Source organism: Trypanosoma grayi (assembly GCF_000691245.1).
Source record: "Trypanosoma grayi strain ANR4 Tgr_71_V1, whole genome shotgun sequence".
NCBI lineage: Eukaryota > Euglenozoa > Kinetoplastea > Trypanosomatida > Trypanosomatidae > Trypanosoma > Trypanosoma grayi.
In genome coordinates, this window is record NW_008825690.1 from 20,251 (window position 1) to 36,700 (window position 16,450).

The 16,450-nt window shown below is 54.4% G+C and overlaps 11 protein-coding genes across 11 annotated transcripts; all 11 read left to right on the forward strand.

Moving 5' to 3' along the window:
• Nucleotides 1-84: 84 nt before the first annotated feature.
• On the forward strand, nucleotides 85-411 carry DQ04_00711090 (hypothetical protein; the record flags this gene model as incomplete). The annotated part of the gene is made up of 1 exon (XM_009309562.1): nucleotides 85-411. The coding sequence occupies one exon, from the start codon at nucleotides 85-87 to the stop codon at nucleotides 409-411; it is 327 nt and encodes a 108-aa protein (XP_009307837.1).
• Nucleotides 412-659: 248 nt separating this feature from the next.
• DQ04_00711100 (hypothetical protein) lies at nucleotides 660-929 on the forward strand (the record flags this gene model as incomplete). Its single annotated transcript, XM_009309563.1, has 1 exon — nucleotides 660-929. One exon carries the CDS (start codon nucleotides 660-662, stop codon nucleotides 927-929), a length of 270 nt encoding a protein of 89 aa, XP_009307838.1.
• Nucleotides 930-1,140: 211 nt separating this feature from the next.
• On the forward strand, nucleotides 1,141-1,368 carry DQ04_00711110 (hypothetical protein; the record flags this gene model as incomplete). The annotated part of the gene is made up of 1 exon (XM_009309564.1): nucleotides 1,141-1,368. One exon carries the CDS (start codon nucleotides 1,141-1,143, stop codon nucleotides 1,366-1,368), a length of 228 nt encoding a protein of 75 aa, XP_009307839.1.
• Nucleotides 1,369-1,563: 195 nt separating this feature from the next.
• DQ04_00711120 (hypothetical protein) lies at nucleotides 1,564-1,887 on the forward strand (the record flags this gene model as incomplete). The annotated part of the gene is made up of 1 exon (XM_009309565.1): nucleotides 1,564-1,887. The coding sequence occupies one exon, from the start codon at nucleotides 1,564-1,566 to the stop codon at nucleotides 1,885-1,887; it is 324 nt and encodes a 107-aa protein (XP_009307840.1).
• Nucleotides 1,888-2,507: 620 nt separating this feature from the next.
• On the forward strand, nucleotides 2,508-2,927 carry DQ04_00711130 (hypothetical protein; the record flags this gene model as incomplete). Its single annotated transcript, XM_009309566.1, has 1 exon — nucleotides 2,508-2,927. The coding sequence occupies one exon, from the start codon at nucleotides 2,508-2,510 to the stop codon at nucleotides 2,925-2,927; it is 420 nt and encodes a 139-aa protein (XP_009307841.1).
• A 398-nt stretch (nucleotides 2,928-3,325) lies between these two features.
• DQ04_00711140 (kinectin) lies at nucleotides 3,326-5,152 on the forward strand (the record flags this gene model as incomplete). The annotated part of the gene is made up of 1 exon (XM_009309567.1): nucleotides 3,326-5,152. One exon carries the CDS (start codon nucleotides 3,326-3,328, stop codon nucleotides 5,150-5,152), a length of 1,827 nt encoding a protein of 608 aa, XP_009307842.1.
• Nucleotides 5,153-5,380: 228 nt separating this feature from the next.
• Nucleotides 5,381-8,623, forward strand: DQ04_00711150 (putative eukaryotic initiation factor 4a; the record flags this gene model as incomplete). The annotated part of the gene is made up of 1 exon (XM_009309568.1): nucleotides 5,381-8,623. The coding sequence occupies one exon, from the start codon at nucleotides 5,381-5,383 to the stop codon at nucleotides 8,621-8,623; it is 3,243 nt and encodes a 1,080-aa protein (XP_009307843.1).
• A 1,512-nt stretch (nucleotides 8,624-10,135) lies between these two features.
• Nucleotides 10,136-10,489, forward strand: DQ04_00711160 (hypothetical protein; the record flags this gene model as incomplete). Its single annotated transcript, XM_009309569.1, has 1 exon — nucleotides 10,136-10,489. One exon carries the CDS (start codon nucleotides 10,136-10,138, stop codon nucleotides 10,487-10,489), a length of 354 nt encoding a protein of 117 aa, XP_009307844.1.
• A 286-nt stretch (nucleotides 10,490-10,775) lies between these two features.
• DQ04_00711170 (putative NADH-cytochrome b5 reductase) lies at nucleotides 10,776-11,684 on the forward strand (the record flags this gene model as incomplete). Its single annotated transcript, XM_009309570.1, has 1 exon — nucleotides 10,776-11,684. One exon carries the CDS (start codon nucleotides 10,776-10,778, stop codon nucleotides 11,682-11,684), a length of 909 nt encoding a protein of 302 aa, XP_009307845.1.
• Nucleotides 11,685-12,772: 1,088 nt separating this feature from the next.
• On the forward strand, nucleotides 12,773-13,765 carry DQ04_00711180 (lysine decarboxylase domain-containing protein; the record flags this gene model as incomplete). Its single annotated transcript, XM_009309571.1, has 1 exon — nucleotides 12,773-13,765. One exon carries the CDS (start codon nucleotides 12,773-12,775, stop codon nucleotides 13,763-13,765), a length of 993 nt encoding a protein of 330 aa, XP_009307846.1.
• A 332-nt stretch (nucleotides 13,766-14,097) lies between these two features.
• Nucleotides 14,098-15,408, forward strand: DQ04_00711190 (putative nucleoside diphosphatase; the record flags this gene model as incomplete). The annotated part of the gene is made up of 1 exon (XM_009309572.1): nucleotides 14,098-15,408. One exon carries the CDS (start codon nucleotides 14,098-14,100, stop codon nucleotides 15,406-15,408), a length of 1,311 nt encoding a protein of 436 aa, XP_009307847.1.
• Nucleotides 15,409-16,450: the final 1,042 nt, after the last annotated feature.

Below are 16,450 nucleotides of genomic sequence, written 5' to 3' on the forward strand. Positions count from 1 at the left end.
CGAGCGACATCACCTACACTGACACTGAGGGGGGTGTTTTGTACCAGCGTGTGAAGTTCACGAGTCTTTGGGGCATTGTCACGAATGCCAACCCACTTTCACGTGAAGTGGACAGCGAAGAGCCGCGCAAGCTCTTCTCGGTTGCTTTTGCGTGAAAAGCAGCAGGGGCTAAATGATTTTGTTTTCCTGGGGTGCGCGGGGCTTTCTGCTGTGGTTGCCGTTGGGCAGATGTTGCTGGCGCTAGGCACGCCCATACCGTTGCGCAACCAAATAGTCGAGAGGTGCGAGCAGCTGCCGGAGGGTGCCGTGCGCCTGCTGCCGAGCTCCACGTCTACTGCCGCCCCACATTCAGAAGAAGAGAAAGAAGGCCGCCAATGGAAGCAGAAGCAGCAGCAAAGAAGAGTTGCGTGACACGATTCCACTACGTGCTGTGTCACCTGGGGTGGCATTGCGTGTGCCAGCAACGGTGTCACAGTCTCAACTCGTGATGACGCTTGCCCGCGTGATCGACGAGGAGTGGCGGGCTGCTGATGTTCCGGTCGACGCGTACGTGCCGGAAGTCGTCCGCTTTTGCTTCCCGCCATTCAAGGGCGTGTCGCTATTCCTGTGCGGGCTGGTGATGCTCCACGTCGCCCCCGAGGCAGCAGCAGATGCGGGTCATGCCTCTGAATGTGATCTCCGTCATCTACGTGCACTCCATTGACCCCATGCAGAAGCGGCGCTTCGTGTCGTTTGTGTCCAAGGTGAAGGACGTGGACATCTGTGTGGAGACGGTGGGGAAGGACGGCGACGTGATGCTGAAGCACGTGCATACCGTCCTCTGCACGAACAGCTCCGAGAACACGTTACCCATCAGGAGCGTCGGGGCTAAGGAGGGGTCAATGTTGCGCTTGCAGCCCAAGGGTAGTTATCGCATGCTAGCTGTTTAAATGCCGCCCACCTCGGGGACTGTGCAGCTCCGCAATTGCGTCTTCTCTCGCGTTAGCGATATTATGCGAACATGTGAGCCGTCCAGCCTGACGAAGGCGTCGCTGCCAACGGAGCGGTACATGGGGAGGGAGCTGGAGCTTACTCAGCCTTCTCTACCAGACGTATCCCGAGAACGCTAGGCTGCAGGAAAAGCGTGCAGAGCCCGAGTCTATGGAGCGTCTGCAGGCGGTCTGCGCAAAGTGCATCCCCGACAGTGTCAGGATTGTTGAAGACGTTCTGCGTTGCTGCGAGAGCCGTGAGGAAGAACTGTTTCGTCAGCTTGTGCTGCGCTACGGTCCCGAGCCCGGTGAGGTGGATGTGCAGCTCAATAGGTATGCCACCACCCTCACACCTGAGGAGATCTGTGAGCGTCTGGTGCAATTCTACCGCAGATATTAGCTGAAGAAGATGGCGGAGATCGAAGCTATTGTGGAGCTCTATGTGGGCCGTGGGCACGTGCTCTTCGACAGACCCACACGGATCTACGGGCCGATGCCGACTGTGAGCTCTTATGCTAGTGGCACCGCTACTTGCGATGATGGTGATGTTGCGTTGCTGTAACCACCACCGCTTCTTCCAGATGAAACCCAAGCAATGGACCGACCATCGTGGTCTGAGTGGCTGGAGACCTTTCTCGCCTGCTACGTGCCGAAACGCAGCGGGGAGACCGAGGAGTTGCTGCACAAGTGTCGTGTGCACGAAGATGCGCTCTTCTACTGGCTGGAAGCCAAATACGGCCCAGATCCTGTGCCCCTGACGCAGCGAAATGACGCGCGGATAGCAGCCTTCTTTGTGCGGGCGGGGCTGCCGGTGCCGGAGGAAGCGGAGATCGATGAAATCATACGTGCCCTCCGTGGAGGCGAGGAGGATTTCTTCTTCCACCTCCAACAACAGTACGGCGCTGAGCACCCGCTGTAGCTCCCACAAGGGCCACATGACACTACTGCTTCAGAGTCTAGCAAAGCCGACCTGCTGACGGAACTGACCTTCGGTGGAGGTGCCAGAGTTGCTGCTGCCGGTGTTTCCAAGCCTCTGCGGGCCCGCTGCGCTGCTCTGGTTTGTCCGCGTGCTTCACTGGGGGCAGCCGCCACCACCTGCTCAAGCGTCACGCACCGCGTATCTCCCCTTTTCTCCACATATAAGTGGGGAACACACCGAGGTTGACACCACGCAGTGCGTGACGCTTGAGCAGGTGGTGGCGGCGTGCATCAACTGGAAGAGCGACCGCAGTGACCTGCAGCCGTGTTTGCTGCTCAAGGTGCAGGGGGGGCACGATCTCTTCCTCGCCTTTTCCTCCGATGAGGTTGCACGAGAGTTGGTGTCGACTCTTGTGAGTGCACCGACGCAGTACCACTTTGGTCGGTAGTCCGGCGTGCTGGCGTGTGCGAGCTTTACGGACATCAGAATTAATGTGGACTGTGGCCGTCCACCGATGCACACAAACCGCGTAGCAGCAGCTGTGCAGCGTCCGCCCGCCAGAAGTCGACTTGGCGGCAAAGACGAGAATAGCGACGGCAGCTGTGACCGAAACAATGGTGATGAAGGTGGCGCTCTTATGGTGCTGTAGCAGCCGGATTGCGAGCTGCGCAGTCGGCTACACGACGCTCTCGCCCTCCGTGGACGCGGAGGACCACGGTGTTGTATTGCGGGAGGAGGACGCCGCCGTTTCGAATCGCAGCTGGACGACCATCCACCAGCTGGGGGCGAAGCAGAAGAAGATATTCGGCTCGGTGCCGCTGCGTCCCGCTAACGGGGAAAGTGACAGTAGTCACATCAGTCGCGTGAAGATACAAAACATTTCGGCCGGTTATTTTCAGGAAGTCGCCGACATTGCCGTCGCGCATGAGCCGACTCAACCCACGTCAGCGAGCACAGTACTTAAAACGCTCTCTGAACGGCATATACGGCCTCAGCGTGAACAACCGCCTCTGCGGCGATCGCATTGTGCCAACGATTAGGGGAGGGACAGACGAAAAGAGGTGAAGTCTCACGCGGACGTTAATGGCCGCCGATGAAAATCGTTCTTGTTGGGGTCTCAAGCGCTGCCACCCCTCCCTCTAGGCCTTCCATCGTAAAGGACGATGGCTGCAGTGATGAATGCTTGGAAGATAAAGTAGTTTCTGCCGTTGCTTCTGAAAACTTTTTGTACAGTGATTTATCGCTAGTGTTGTCTCTCTCTCTCTCTCTTGTTTGCGCAGGATCATGATTGGTTCACTGCCTGTTTTTTTTTTCTCACTTGCTTGAAGGTGCTTGTGTGCACGCCTGCGGCAGGTGAATGGGCGTTGGCTGTTTTTTTCTTTGTTTCTGAAAAGGCGCTTCTTTCTCTACCTTTTTTCTTTGGGGCACGACAGGGCCTATGCAGCCGAGGTATCATACAACTTCCTCGTCGAGTGACAGCAGCAGCAGCAGCGGCGGCGACGAGGCTGCCAGCCTCACTGGGGGGCCGCACAACGCAGCCTCGGTGGACGACTGTGACTCCATGCTGAGTTCGTTGGCATCCCGCGTGTTTCTACAGGTCCTCTCCGCCCGTGTGCTGGGGACGCAGCTTGACGGAAGTCTTGGTGAAATAGTCGAGGATGACAACTGCAGCGACGCCAGCGATGAGGATTTTGGCGTTGACGATGCCAATTCACTGACGGCGGTGTCTTTGGCGCCGTCCATGTCGGTCTCCTCCATTGCTCGGGCTGAACAACTGCTGCAGAAGAGTGTGCCGCTCGTCAACGGGGGGCGGCATGTTTCACTTACAAAGGAGGATGTGGGTCGCATCCGAGATAGTGAGCTGCTGCGCTTTTTAGAGACGAACTCCGCTTTCTTCGTAAAGTACCTTCATCGACATGGCGACAGCGCGACGACGGAGGAAACAACTGCAACAGCAGGGGATGCAGGTCCTGGTGAGAGGGTTAACATCGAGCTGGAAATCAGCAATCTCGCCAACACGATCGAGACGTTCATAACGGCCTTCGACAATGATGGACATGAGTATCATATATGCGTGGACAACGAGGGAAAACTTCTCGTGCCGGTCGCGGAGGAAGATGACGTAGTCGATGACAGCGCTACTGCTGCAGCAGAAGCCGTCACCGCCGATAATATTAGTGCCGAAGGAGACGGGGGCGGGGACGACGTTTTGCTTGCCGGCACCGTGGATAGTGCCAAGGGCGCAGAGAATGACGCAGAGCATGAAACACTAACAGAGGCAACCGTAGAAGAGAAGTCCGGGACGGGCGAGCGCTGCACACCTTTGAATCGCGGCCGCCTCGGTCGCCATGTGCGCCTGCGCTCGGCGTCCGTTACGCCACTCAAAACCCTGACGTCGTCATCGCAACAATCCCAACTTCAACAGCAACAGCGTAAGTCAACGAAGAAGAAAAAGAAGGGAAAACCTTCGTCATCATCAGGAGTAAAAGCAGGAGGGGTAGCGCTGGTAAGACGACAGCCATTGCTACGGGTGCGCGGTGTCGGGCTCACGGCGGAAGAGGATCGCCGAATTGCGGAGGTCATGCACACCGACTTCGCGGCTGAGCAGTCGCCCTACACCGTTGCTACCAACCGCCTCGCTGCTGTGGAGGAGCGACTGCGGTGGCTGCGGGAGGTCCGAGGCCCGCTTGATGGTGGTGACACTGCGCCAGACGTTGATGATGATGCGGGCAGTGACTACGGGAGAGATGATGGCGGTGCTATCGACGACAGCACTAAAAGCACCGACGTGGCGGGAGACGCAGCAACAGCAACGCTGACCGAGGAGAAGCCTACGGCAAAGACGCTTGGTGACGCATACATGCGTGAGGTGCGTGAGATGAGGCGGCGGCAGGCACGCATGCAAAGAATCAATGCACGCTTGGAACAGCTGCATGAAACTGTGCAGCTGGAGGCGCTGTGCCCAGCGGAGGGTGTGGAGAAACTAGCCTGCGTCCCGCGGCCCGCCTGGTCGCGCGATCTGCCACCGCCGCCGAGTGAGCGTGAGATCGCCGCACTTCTTGAGTCTGCGCGGCGGGAGAATGCGGTGGCGGTGGAGCGTGGCGAGAAGCCGATGATAAGCAGTGACGGCGACAAGGAGGTTGCATATCTCCAGGAGAAGCTTCAGCTCGCCCTCGGCAGGGCTGAGGCACTCTTGTCGACGCCGACTGCTATGCCTGCGCTTTCAGTGTCCTCTTCCTCTCTCCACGCTGCGCATGTAAAATGAAAGAGTGGACTTTTTTTTGTCTTCTCATGCTTGCCTTGTAGCGTATGTGCCATTTTCTGGTAAACATATTCTATTTATTGCTGGCATAATTTTGCATGATGATTCCCGTCATTCTCATTCTTTTTTTTTTTTTTACGTGTCTCTTTTCTTTTTTTTTTTTGCGATTTTTTTACTTCATCGCGTGTTGTTCAGTTTAGCAAAGGTTGCTATTATTGTCATCGAGATAAGATGCTTACCGCCACCCCGGGTCCTCTCACCCTCGCCACCAGCGAGGCGTGGAAGCCGTCGGTGTTCCGCCCACCCGCGCGGCTCATGAGGGCGACGCCGCCATCCAAAAATGTGCTGACTGCCACTGCGCGGCCGTGGTACCCGCACGGCAACGCACCACGTGAGCCGGCGGCAAGAGAGCACCGGTTGGTGCCTCCGCCGGCACTCGGGCAGTCGCCGACACTGACACCGTCGCTGGAGGATATTGATTTGCCCCCGGTGAGCAGCTGCAGCGCCATATCCCCACTGAGCACGCCTGTCAGCACCTGTTTTCACAGGTTCACACAGCCGGCAAGCGAGGAACGAGTGTACCCGATGGACATGTTTATGTCGGTCCGGCACGATGCAGCGCACACGCCCTACGGTGTACTCCACTGGGCTGTGAAGCAGTACCTACAGATCCCATCGCTGAAGGTGCCACGGCATCTACAGCTTTCGTTGCACGAGGTGGTCAGCCCCAATGACGGCGTGACGCGAGGAGCACTGGGTAGCTCCCTCAAGGGCAGAGCGCGCGCGAAGCCGGTGCGACTGACTCATCACAAGGTGATGTCGATTTTAAGCCGTCTCACACCGGTAAAGTACGACGCACTTCGTGACGAGATGATGCTGCTCCCGTTGCGTCAGACAGAAGATGCTGAGTTGATGGAGATTTGCAAGGTTGTCTTTGAGAAGGCGGTTCAGGAGCCATCTTACAGTGGACTCTACGCGCGCCTGGTCAATGATATCTGCTCTATTAAGGATGGTGACCGCGATGTCGAGGCGCGTGATCGTAACTTCTCACGTCGCTTTCGCCGGTTACTTATTGAGTCGTGTGAGGCGCAGTTCCAGCGGCCGCTGCAGCTCTCTGCAGACGAGCTGGTTGACCGCACGACCGGCACCCCGTTGTGCGAGGAGGAGGTGGAGATGAAGCGCGGCCGCCTGAAGGCACGCCTAGTCGGCAACATTCGCTTTGTTGCGGAGCTCTTCAATATCGGACTCCTCACGGAGCGCGTCATTGAGGATGTGGTGCGCATTCTTGTGCGCGACTACGACCCTGATATGCCTACGGCCAAGGAAGAGAGCGTCTTTGAGGTATTTGTGACACTTGTGCGGCATACTGGGGCGTTGCTGAAGGAGTTGCTGCCGAATCTCCTTGCGCAGGCGTTGGGTATCGCCAAGACAATTGAGTTGTCGCATCCCAAGCCAAGGGTAACGTTTCTTATGATGGACTTGGATGATCTCAATCGGGCCAATGGTTGGGTTTCACCGGAGATGGTTCAGCGGCATGTGCGGTTGCCGAAGAATAACAATAACACATCTGCTTCCCCCCGAAAGGGCTCCAACGTGGTCTCACCGCTCTCTCTCTCGTCGTTCGCAGCCGTGCCGGTGGATAAAGGCACACGAACCAGTGCACAGACCAGTGAGGTGTTCGTGTCGAAACGCCTCTGTAATGGAAAAGATCCGATTGGCAACAACAAGAGCTTTGTAAGCACCATGAACAGTAATGGGAACAGCGTTAGCGAGGCTAATGGGAGTCGGAACGATTTCAGTACAAGTGCCTGCATGAGCGGCAACAACAACACCAGCAACGCCAATAACAATAACATCGATGACAATAAAAACAGCAACAGCAACACCAGTGATGCTCTTAAGTCTCCTTCCCGCGCGGCTGAGCGGGTCCGACGTGGACAGCATCAACCATACAGCAGCCTCACCCTCACACGCATCGTCAGCGGCAGCGAGAGCCAGTTCAGTGCCAGCTTTAATCCTGCCATGGACAACAGCCCCATCACACCGGTGCGCGGTGGATCCGACTATGCAATGCCATATTCCCCGCCACAGATGCATCAGGGTAGTGAGACGGGGTGCTCTGGCACCGCAAGCGAGGGACTTGGCTCGCCGTGGGCTAGCCGCGGTAAAACGCCTCTCACAGACACAATGGTGAACATCAAGGAGATAACAAAACAGCTGATGGGTCTCTTTCGAAAGGGCGAGGAAACGGCGGCCATTAAGATGCTTCGGGATATGGGTCTAAAGAATATGGTGGTGTGCCTCACGTGGTGGCTGCGCCTCGCGGCCACAAATACTTCCTACTTCGAGGATCGCAGCAAAGTGGCTTCCCTGCTCTCCTCACTGTTGCGCACATGCAGCGGTGCATACGACACGAAGACTGTCTTTTCGACGGAGCTTGAATGGATACGGTTCGACTTGGAGAAGGGCGAATACGACAACTGTCCGCGCATGTTTGATAACTTTGCACAAATGATTCTCCAATGCCACCTTCCGTGCAGCGATGCACTTCCGCATATTGAGGTCGTGCGGAACATGATGCACTGTGGCCTCTTTAACGTGCTACTGCGCGAGCTGACTATCAACGGGGGGACGGACCAGATGGTGACGGTTGTGAAGAGCTGCTACCCTGTCAGCCAGCAACTGTTGAACAACCTGCATGATCCAGAGGATGAAAGACAGATACTTCGCATTGCAGTGCAAAATCGCTTCCGATTGCTTCCCTATCTTCTGAGCGTGAGCTCTGTCACGAACAACGCCATGCCCGGCACGCCGTCCTCACGTCCACGGATGACATCATCACCGATGCGCAACAGCCCGCTCGGCGACTCCTTCACAGGCACGGGCCACTATGACCCGCTGGCGCAATGCGTCGTGTTCCCGCGCATCTCTGACGACCCCGAATTCGTGCTCTTCCGCAAGTTGCGGGACGAGGCTGCTGACGGTGGCGCTGCAGCGCGTTGGTGCGGCGATGCGGTGAACTTGGCACTAAGCCCTCTCGGCAACAACTCCACTGTGTGCGAGCTAATTGCGGTGATGCGGGTAGTGGGTGCCCTGCTCGTTTGTTCGAGTGTGTCCTACAACAATGGCCGCATGCTGGCGTTGCCCAGCGATGTGGACCACGTGGTGGGCGAGGTGCTCAGCAAGCGGCCCGGCATTCTGCACCAGGGCGCTGTTGTGATGGAGCTCGTCATGTACCACACGCAGACACTCAACGACACGTGTAAGCCGTCCACTGTGGACGTGGCGCGGCTGCGGCCGCTGAAGCGTGTCTTTGATCACTGGTGCGCGAGCGGCGTTATCAACCGCAAAGCGGTGCTCGATCTGCTCAGCACGCTCGAGAACGCAGCGGACGCCTTCAGCGTGTACACGGCGTACCACGACTGCGTGGCCGATGTGCCATGGGCGGACACACTAAAGATGCTGAAATCGTAGTGATTTTTCAGGGGCCGCTTGCTCTCGTTATTTGTCGTGTCTGAGGTAAATTGCGAAGACTTCACCGCGAATCGTATCACACATGCAATTGCACGTCTGTGCGCCCAAGGGTATGCTTGTGTGAATGAGTGCGTCTGTGACTTTCTGTGTTTTTTTTTCCCGCATCCATCCATCTTTTCATCATTCATCCAATGATTGTGCGGGTTGGGCCAATAGAGCCGCTGCCTGGCGTACGCATGCCGCTACCCACAACACAGATGACAACGAAGAAAACAAAAAAAAAAAGCAATATTGAGCGCAATGGTACTGCATGTATGAATCTACGCAGCGAGCGGGGGGCATAATATTCCGAACAGAGTGAGATATTCACCAAAAAAAAAGAGTACAATATTCAAAGAGAAGGAAGAGGCACCAATGAAACAGATGAACTGCACAAAACGAGCTATTGTGTGTTGTATGTGTCGGCGTATATATATATATATATCTGTGTGTGTGTGTGTATATTCTTAAGGTATATTAATAAGAGCGGAGCACAAGCGTGGTACTCGCGAGAGAGGGACAAATGCCGTTGTTTCACGTGCCACTGTAGTAGAGCGAGTAGGCGATGGTGAGGGAAGAAACGAGAAAAAAAATGTCACAAAACCAGACAGAGAAACAAACAAAACACAGATAAAAACCAACGACACACACACACACACACAAATACACACTCACGTACGCGCATACTTGATCCACGACAAACACACATGTAATAAACGCGCACACATAATACGAAGCAAGACACACCGGAAGGGATGGGGGAGGCGGGCGGCTGCGGAGAGGCGTAACACGCCCTCCATTCCAGACGAAACGCAGAGCGGTGGAGACGAGGGAGATTGGAATGGGGGAAAAATATAGCAAAGAAAGCCCACTAAAAAAAAAAAGACAAGCAAGCAAAATTTGAGTGTTGCAGTTGAAGCTTTATGGCTTATTTCGTTTTGTTTTTCCTTCTGTTGTATGACGTTCTGTCTTTGTTTTTTTTTTTTCTTGTTTGCCCAAACCTTTCTTTTGTCTTTTTCTTTCTGTCTTTCTCCCGTGCTTTCTCACTCTCTGCGGCCAACTGTCTGTCGCGGGGAGGACAACAACAACGACAGTCTTTCCACTCGCCTCCCCCCAAGTATGTTTTTCTTTCAATTGCGATGATGTGCGTTTTTTTTCTTTGTTTTTTTTTGTTTTTGTGGGCCTCGTTTGTCCTTTACGCACATGCACCTCTCCCACTTTGTGTGCCCGTGTGCTTGTGTTTCTATTGATGTTTCTTTTTTATGTTGTTTTTGCTCGCTAAGTATTGATGTTTCTTCCGCGTGTAGCAGTTTTTTCTTGTTTTTGATGATCGTTTGCGTTCCATTTTCGTGGATATTCCCCCTGCACCCTGGCCCTGTACGGCAGCAGGTCTTGTACATGTGCACACACACACACACACACACACACACACACGTGCATGCATGCATCCATGTGTGATTTCATCACCAATCGATGCTGCAAGGCACTACTATCATTGCTACCCTTGATGCTGGCGCGTATCTCCCCTCCCCCTTATGCCAGTGTCGCTTTGCAGCGACGAGGGTGTATGCGCTTGACGGAGCGGCGTGTGGCATGTTGGACCCGAGGGAAGGTAATAAATACCCTAGAAGGAGAGAGAGAGAGAAAGAAGGAGATATGAATGTAATTGCGGTAACTCTGGATTTGCGCCGCGCTTTAACAGCATGTCGCAGAGCCACGGTGCAGTTGTCATTTGTCATCCTTTTTACTGAGCGAATTATGCTGCATTTCCAACAAGAGGAACTACACCAGATCGATGGACAAAATCTTCTCTCCATCCGACAGTAAAGTTCTCCATTAACACTGTGCCACCCGTACATCTGTCTCTCGTGAGTGTGTGTGAGGGAGTGAGTGAGTCTGTATATGACTGCATTTTTGCCTGTCATTTTGTTTGTGTGTGGCGGCAGCAGGATGTACAGCGTGTGTGAGCTGCAGACACACACACACACAGTTATATACGCGCATAATAAAAAAATAGCTCTTCGGCACGTATTCTTTCCGACCTATTTTCTCCCCTATTGTGACTCTGTGTCTAACTGCACCGAGGCTTAGTCGTGTTTAGGCATCTCTTTTCATGGTGCGCTTCGTTGCCGGCTTTGCTCCCGGCCTGCTCGTGAGCGCGGCGTCGAGTGCGGCGGCGTGGGCGGCTGCGTGGCCCCACGGCGATGCAGCATCAACAACCGCATCGTGTGCGGCGCGGACATCGACGTTTTCCCCTGACGAGTACCGTGCATTCAAACTTCTGTCGTCGCGCTATGAATCGCACGACACGCGGCGGCTTTACTTCGGCCTCGCCAGCGCGGAGACGCCATTTGCAATGCCGGTCGCGTCCTGCATTGTCGCGAAGCTGACGGATGCGGATGGGAAAGACGTGCTGCACCCCTTCACACCCATCACTGCGAACAGCACCAAGGGACACTTTGAGCTTATCGTCAAAAAGCGCGTAAAGGACAAGATGAGTGCTCACCTATTCCAGCTGCAGCCCGGGGAGGAGCTGCTGGTGAAGGGGCCCTTTGAGAGGTTCGCCTACAAGCCAAACATGTGGAAGAGCGTAGGCATGCTCGCGGGTGGAGCAGGCATAGCGCCCATGTACCAGCTACTGCAGGAAATTCTAGCGAACCCAAAGGACAAGACACATGTCTCACTGATTTACGCAAATAATCAGCGTCGCGATATTTTGCTGGCAAACGAGCTCATGACACTGTACAAGACATACAGTAACTTCAACCTCTACCTTACCCTCCTTGAAGTGCCGCATCGTTGGATGGGTGGAATCGGGTACATCAACGAGGCAATGATCCGCACCTACATGCCAAAACCTGGGGAAAAGCACACAAAGATCCTTGTGGCAGGGCCACCGCCTATGCTGGAGAAGCTGGCGGGTGACAAGGTATTTGCTGCAGGCAAAGCCCCGGAACAGGGGATGTTGCTGGGGGTTTTGAAAGATATGGGTTATAAAGAAGAGCAGGTGTTTAAGTTTTGATGTCTGGTGCCAACAAGCGACGAGTCATAGCAAAAAAAAAAAAAGCACGGTCTGCCGGAACAACAGCCTTTTTTACACACATACACACACAAGACCCACTTTGAGTAGTAGTAGTAGTGCGTGCGTGTGTGATGCTTGTCTACAATATGAGGAGTTAGAAGCAGGGAGATGAACAGTTCTGCGTTTTCCGAGGTAGGGATGGGGTGTGTGGGGTACGAGCAGTTTACCCGCTGTGAGTGCTACTGGGTAAGAGGATGAGTAACTAGACCGAATGAAAGAGTGGTGTATAGAATGCAATATGTGCTCGTGTGTCTGTGTGTGTGACTGTAAGGGTGCTGCGATGAGGGATAGCGGGTAAAGGACGGGGTGGGCTAGGTGTAGCGGACGACAATGGGAATAGCGACAGCGTGTGCGCCGCCATGTGTGTGGGGGGTGAAGTGTGGTGATGTGTGTATGCCTCTGTGCCTACTCATACACGCCACTCTCCTCTTCCTCCTCCCACTCCATACGGCGTCGCTCACTCTCTTTTCTCTTGCTTTCTCTCTTACACTCTCTTCTTTCGGTGTTCTCTTTCCATTCTTTCGAGCTCTCATCAGCAGAGAATCGTCCTCGTCTCGTTTGTGCTGAGCTGGTTCCCTCCTTTCCATGACGCACCCTCTCCGCACTGACGTGCAAAGGGGAAAGGGTGTGGAAAGTGGGGAAACAATCGGAGACCGCTTACAAGGACACACAAAAAAAAAAAAAANAAAAAAAAAAAAAATGGAAGCGAATACAAGATGAAGACGAAATCGATAAGAGGGTGCGGAGGGGGTTTGTTGAGTGGAGTACACACCGCGCCACTCGACACCAACTGTCATGTTGTGTGGTGTGAAGGCATATGTTTCTCTTCTTTCTTGTGTGTGTGTGTGTGTGTGTGTGTGTGTGTTGGGTGTGCGCAGACGCACGCCTTATGTGTATTGGTCGCTGTCTTCTCTCTTTGCAGCAGGCATTCCGCTTTTTTCCCCTTCCATTGCCGTTTCGGTGCGTTGCTGTCTCCTGCCACCCGTGCGCGTTTGTGTGGGAGAGAATTGCCAAAGTACATAATTACCATGACAACAAACCAAAAAAAGGAGGTGGACGCACCGTACGTGCAGAAGGTCGACGACGTTGAGGGAGGTGAATTCACACCAACTGTGAAGTCGTACAACAACCAGAAGTTTCTGCGGAGCAGTCAGGGTCGCCTCATTCGCATCCTCTGTGAGTTTGAGGAGCCCGCGGGGCGCCTGCGGCGTCACCACATCCGCTCCACCGTGCTGGTGTTCGGCAGCGCGCGGTCCATGACGGCGGAGGAGCATAGGCGGACCGTGCAGAAACACGAGGCCGCCATCGCGACAGCCACAAGCTCCGAAGAGAGGGCGCGCTGCGAGCATGAACTGCAGCGTCTCCGCAGCACGCAGTGGATGTCTGAGTGGATGGAGGTGGTGCATGAGCTGTCCCGTAAGGTTGCCGAGTTTGCGTCCGCGGAGAAGTATCTTGTGAACAACTCTTTCACGCACCTGCCAGATTACTTTCGTCCGAACCTCAGCGAACTAAACAAGGACGCGTCCATGACGCTGATGGATGATGAGTTTCACGACCTTGTCGTCACCACCGGCGGTGGGCCTGGTTTCATGGAGGCGGCCAACAAAGGTGCTGCGTCTGTGCCTGGCACCAAGACAATGGGGATGGGTATTTCACTTCCCTTCGAGAAGGGTCTCAATCAGTACGTCAGCAACGACCTTGCCTTTGAATTCCACTACTTTTTTACGCGCAAGTTCTGGATGATGTACTCCTGCCGAGCCATTGTCATCGCTCCTGGTGGGTTTGGCACATTGGACGAGATGTTCGAGCTGCTTACACTGCGCCAAACAAAGAAGATTCCTGAAATTCCCATTGTCCTCCTCTGCTCTAAGTTTTGGAGGAAGGTGGTAAACTGGGAGGCACTCGTGGAGTTCGGGACAGTGTCTAAGGAAGATGTGACCTCCCTCTGCTTTGCCGATACCGCTGACGAAGCGCTCTCTTTCATCAAGAATTTCTTCGCGCAAAGTGGCCAATTCTCGTGATGATGCGCAGTTACGCATACACATACTGAGGAAAGAAGGTGTACGGTAACGAAAAGATATGGAATTATACCTCCAGCATGGAATTTCATATTGCGGGCTTCGTCTTTTGAGCAACGGAACCTTCTCTCTCTCATATGTTTTGTCGTTGCCACTTTTTTATTTTATTTTTTCTTTCTTTTTTTTATCCGCTTCGCTCATTTTCTTTTTTGCTCTGTGCTTGCGTACGTGTGTGTGCTTGTGTCTGTCGGCGGCGGGAAAATAAGGTTGCTGTGCCCCTCACTGTCGTTGTGTATTTGGCTGCGCCGTTACAAGTGGAAGGGACATCTCTGTAAATGTACCGGCAACAGGTTATTAGACGTGCCACACGCGTGCGCCGCAGAAAATATTTCCTGCTCCTCCTTTTGATAATCGCCGTGCTTTGCTTTTTCGCCGTCGCGTGGTGCTTCAGCGGCGGCCGGCGTGGCCAAGAGACCTGCGGGGACGAGGAGACAGGCGTGCGTTACGACGTCGTTTTGGATGCAGGTAGCACCGGGACGCGTGTGCACATCTTCCAATATCGCCAACTGCGTCTCGAACGGGAGACGTTCAACAGCACGCGCCCCGGTCTTTCAAGCCTCGCGAATGACGACCCCGGGCGTGTTGCCGAGCTGCTCCATCCGTTGATGGAGACTGCGCTTCAGACGGTACCCCCGCAGTACCGCAGCTGTACACGCGTGACACTCAAGGCTACTGCCGGATTGCGGCTGCTCGACTCTAACAAGGGGGAGCTGCTGCTGCATGAGGCACGGAGTCACCTCCGCCAGCACCCTTTTGTATTGGGCCCTGTGTCGATCATCAGCGGGGAGGAGGAGGGTGTCGCCGCATGGCTCAGCGTCAGCTACCTTCTCGGGCGGATGCCGCCAGCACAGGAACGGGGTGACGCTGCCCTGCCCCGAATCACTACGATTGATATGGGCGGTGCTTCCGCACAGATTGTGTTGCCCCTCTCCTCGCGGGAAGTGGCACACTCAGATCGGAGTGCAAGCATTTACATTGGCGGAGCCCCAGTGGAGCTGTATCATTGCAGCTTCCTCGGCTTCGGCCTCAAGCAGGCGACATTGTTTGTGATGCAGCGGCACCTGCCGGTGTCGTGGCGATCGACTTTTCCGTGCTTTCCTGCCGGATACCGGCAGACCATAGTAGCGGACGGCGAGTCGCCGTTTGACGTGCAGAACGTAAATGGCAGCCTACAGGACTTCGACACGTGCGCACGCCTCTTCCGTGCCTTCGTTGCGGGGCGCACGACAGAGCAGCGGACAGCGTTTGAAGAAGTTCGCTCGCTTGTTTCATCACCATTGCCGTCGACCGTATCACCACCGCTGATATACGCCTTTTCTTACTTCTATGACCGTATCCAGCATTTTGTTACGGATGCCACCGTTACTGTTGGACACTACAAAACAATAGGCATGTCGCTTTGCCGCAGTGGCAGCGAACACAATGTGGGAACCATGTGCATGGACTTAGCGTATCTGTACACCTTTCTCTCAACTGGCCTTGGGCTGCCAGATAAGGCGATGCTGAGGGTTCCGAAAAAGTTGCGCGATGTGGAAGTTTCATGGGCTTTAGGGACGTCTCTCCTCTGGTTGATGAGCCGTTCATGACGTGAGGTTGATCTGTTCCAGACTCCTTCGAAGAGGGGGCATGACGTGTTTTTGTATCTAGGCCTAAGTGAAGCCTCACTCGTTTGGATGAATTGCTGTGACGTCGCACCTTCTCTCTTTTTGTGAAGTACATCATTTTGTGGGGCAGCCGGATGGGAACATGATTGCCATGGGGTGGCCCGGTGCAATTGGCACAACTGTGCAATGTCAAGTCCAACTAGAAGGTCAACAGGCCGTGGATACATGGTTGAATTATCCTTTCTGGTGCCAGTGAAAAGTTTCACCTGCCTTGGGTCAGCTGTGGGTTCCCTGCATTTTCCTTTAAACATGATTTTTCGTTCTACAAAAAATGTATAATTGACAGTGGATAGATTAATGACGTGTGGGGGTGATATGGATGTCTTCTTACCTTTGCGCTGTGGTTGTCCTGCGCTGCTTCCTGCAAATGACTGTGGTGTTTCGGGCGCGATGCTGTTGGCATGCACCAAAATGCACGAGTGAGTTCGCTTTCAGTTGATGCGAATTTGCAAAGGCCGCTGGGGGCCGATGCGGGCCCGTACCCGGTTGCTCCCTCGTCCTGGACGATGACGACTTGGCTGTGTGTGGTGATGATGTGCCAGGCATGATGTGGACGTCATGAGAAATCACAACATGGCAGCCCTGCATGAACAGCGGCACACCTTTCGGTGTCACATAGGTTCATCAATACTCACGGGGATTGATTCTATTCGTTTCGTGTTTATACTAACACTACCCATGGCGTGCCACCTTCCCCACGTGCAGCTGCGCCCATGATTTCTGGTCTGCGACAGTTAGCGGCACGCAGAGATAGTTGCCATGCTGAGGGATTGTGTTGGTTTCCTGCTGAAACTCTATTCTCTCATTACTGTTATTCTGGTGTATCAGATGCTACCATCTCTGTGCACTGACCTGCCCAAGAGATCACTATTTTGGGGTTGTTCACGTGCATGCCTGGGAATAGCCTTGCATTCATCAGGCGTAGCAATTGTGCCCTGCGTGTGGCACATGCCCCCCCCCCCCC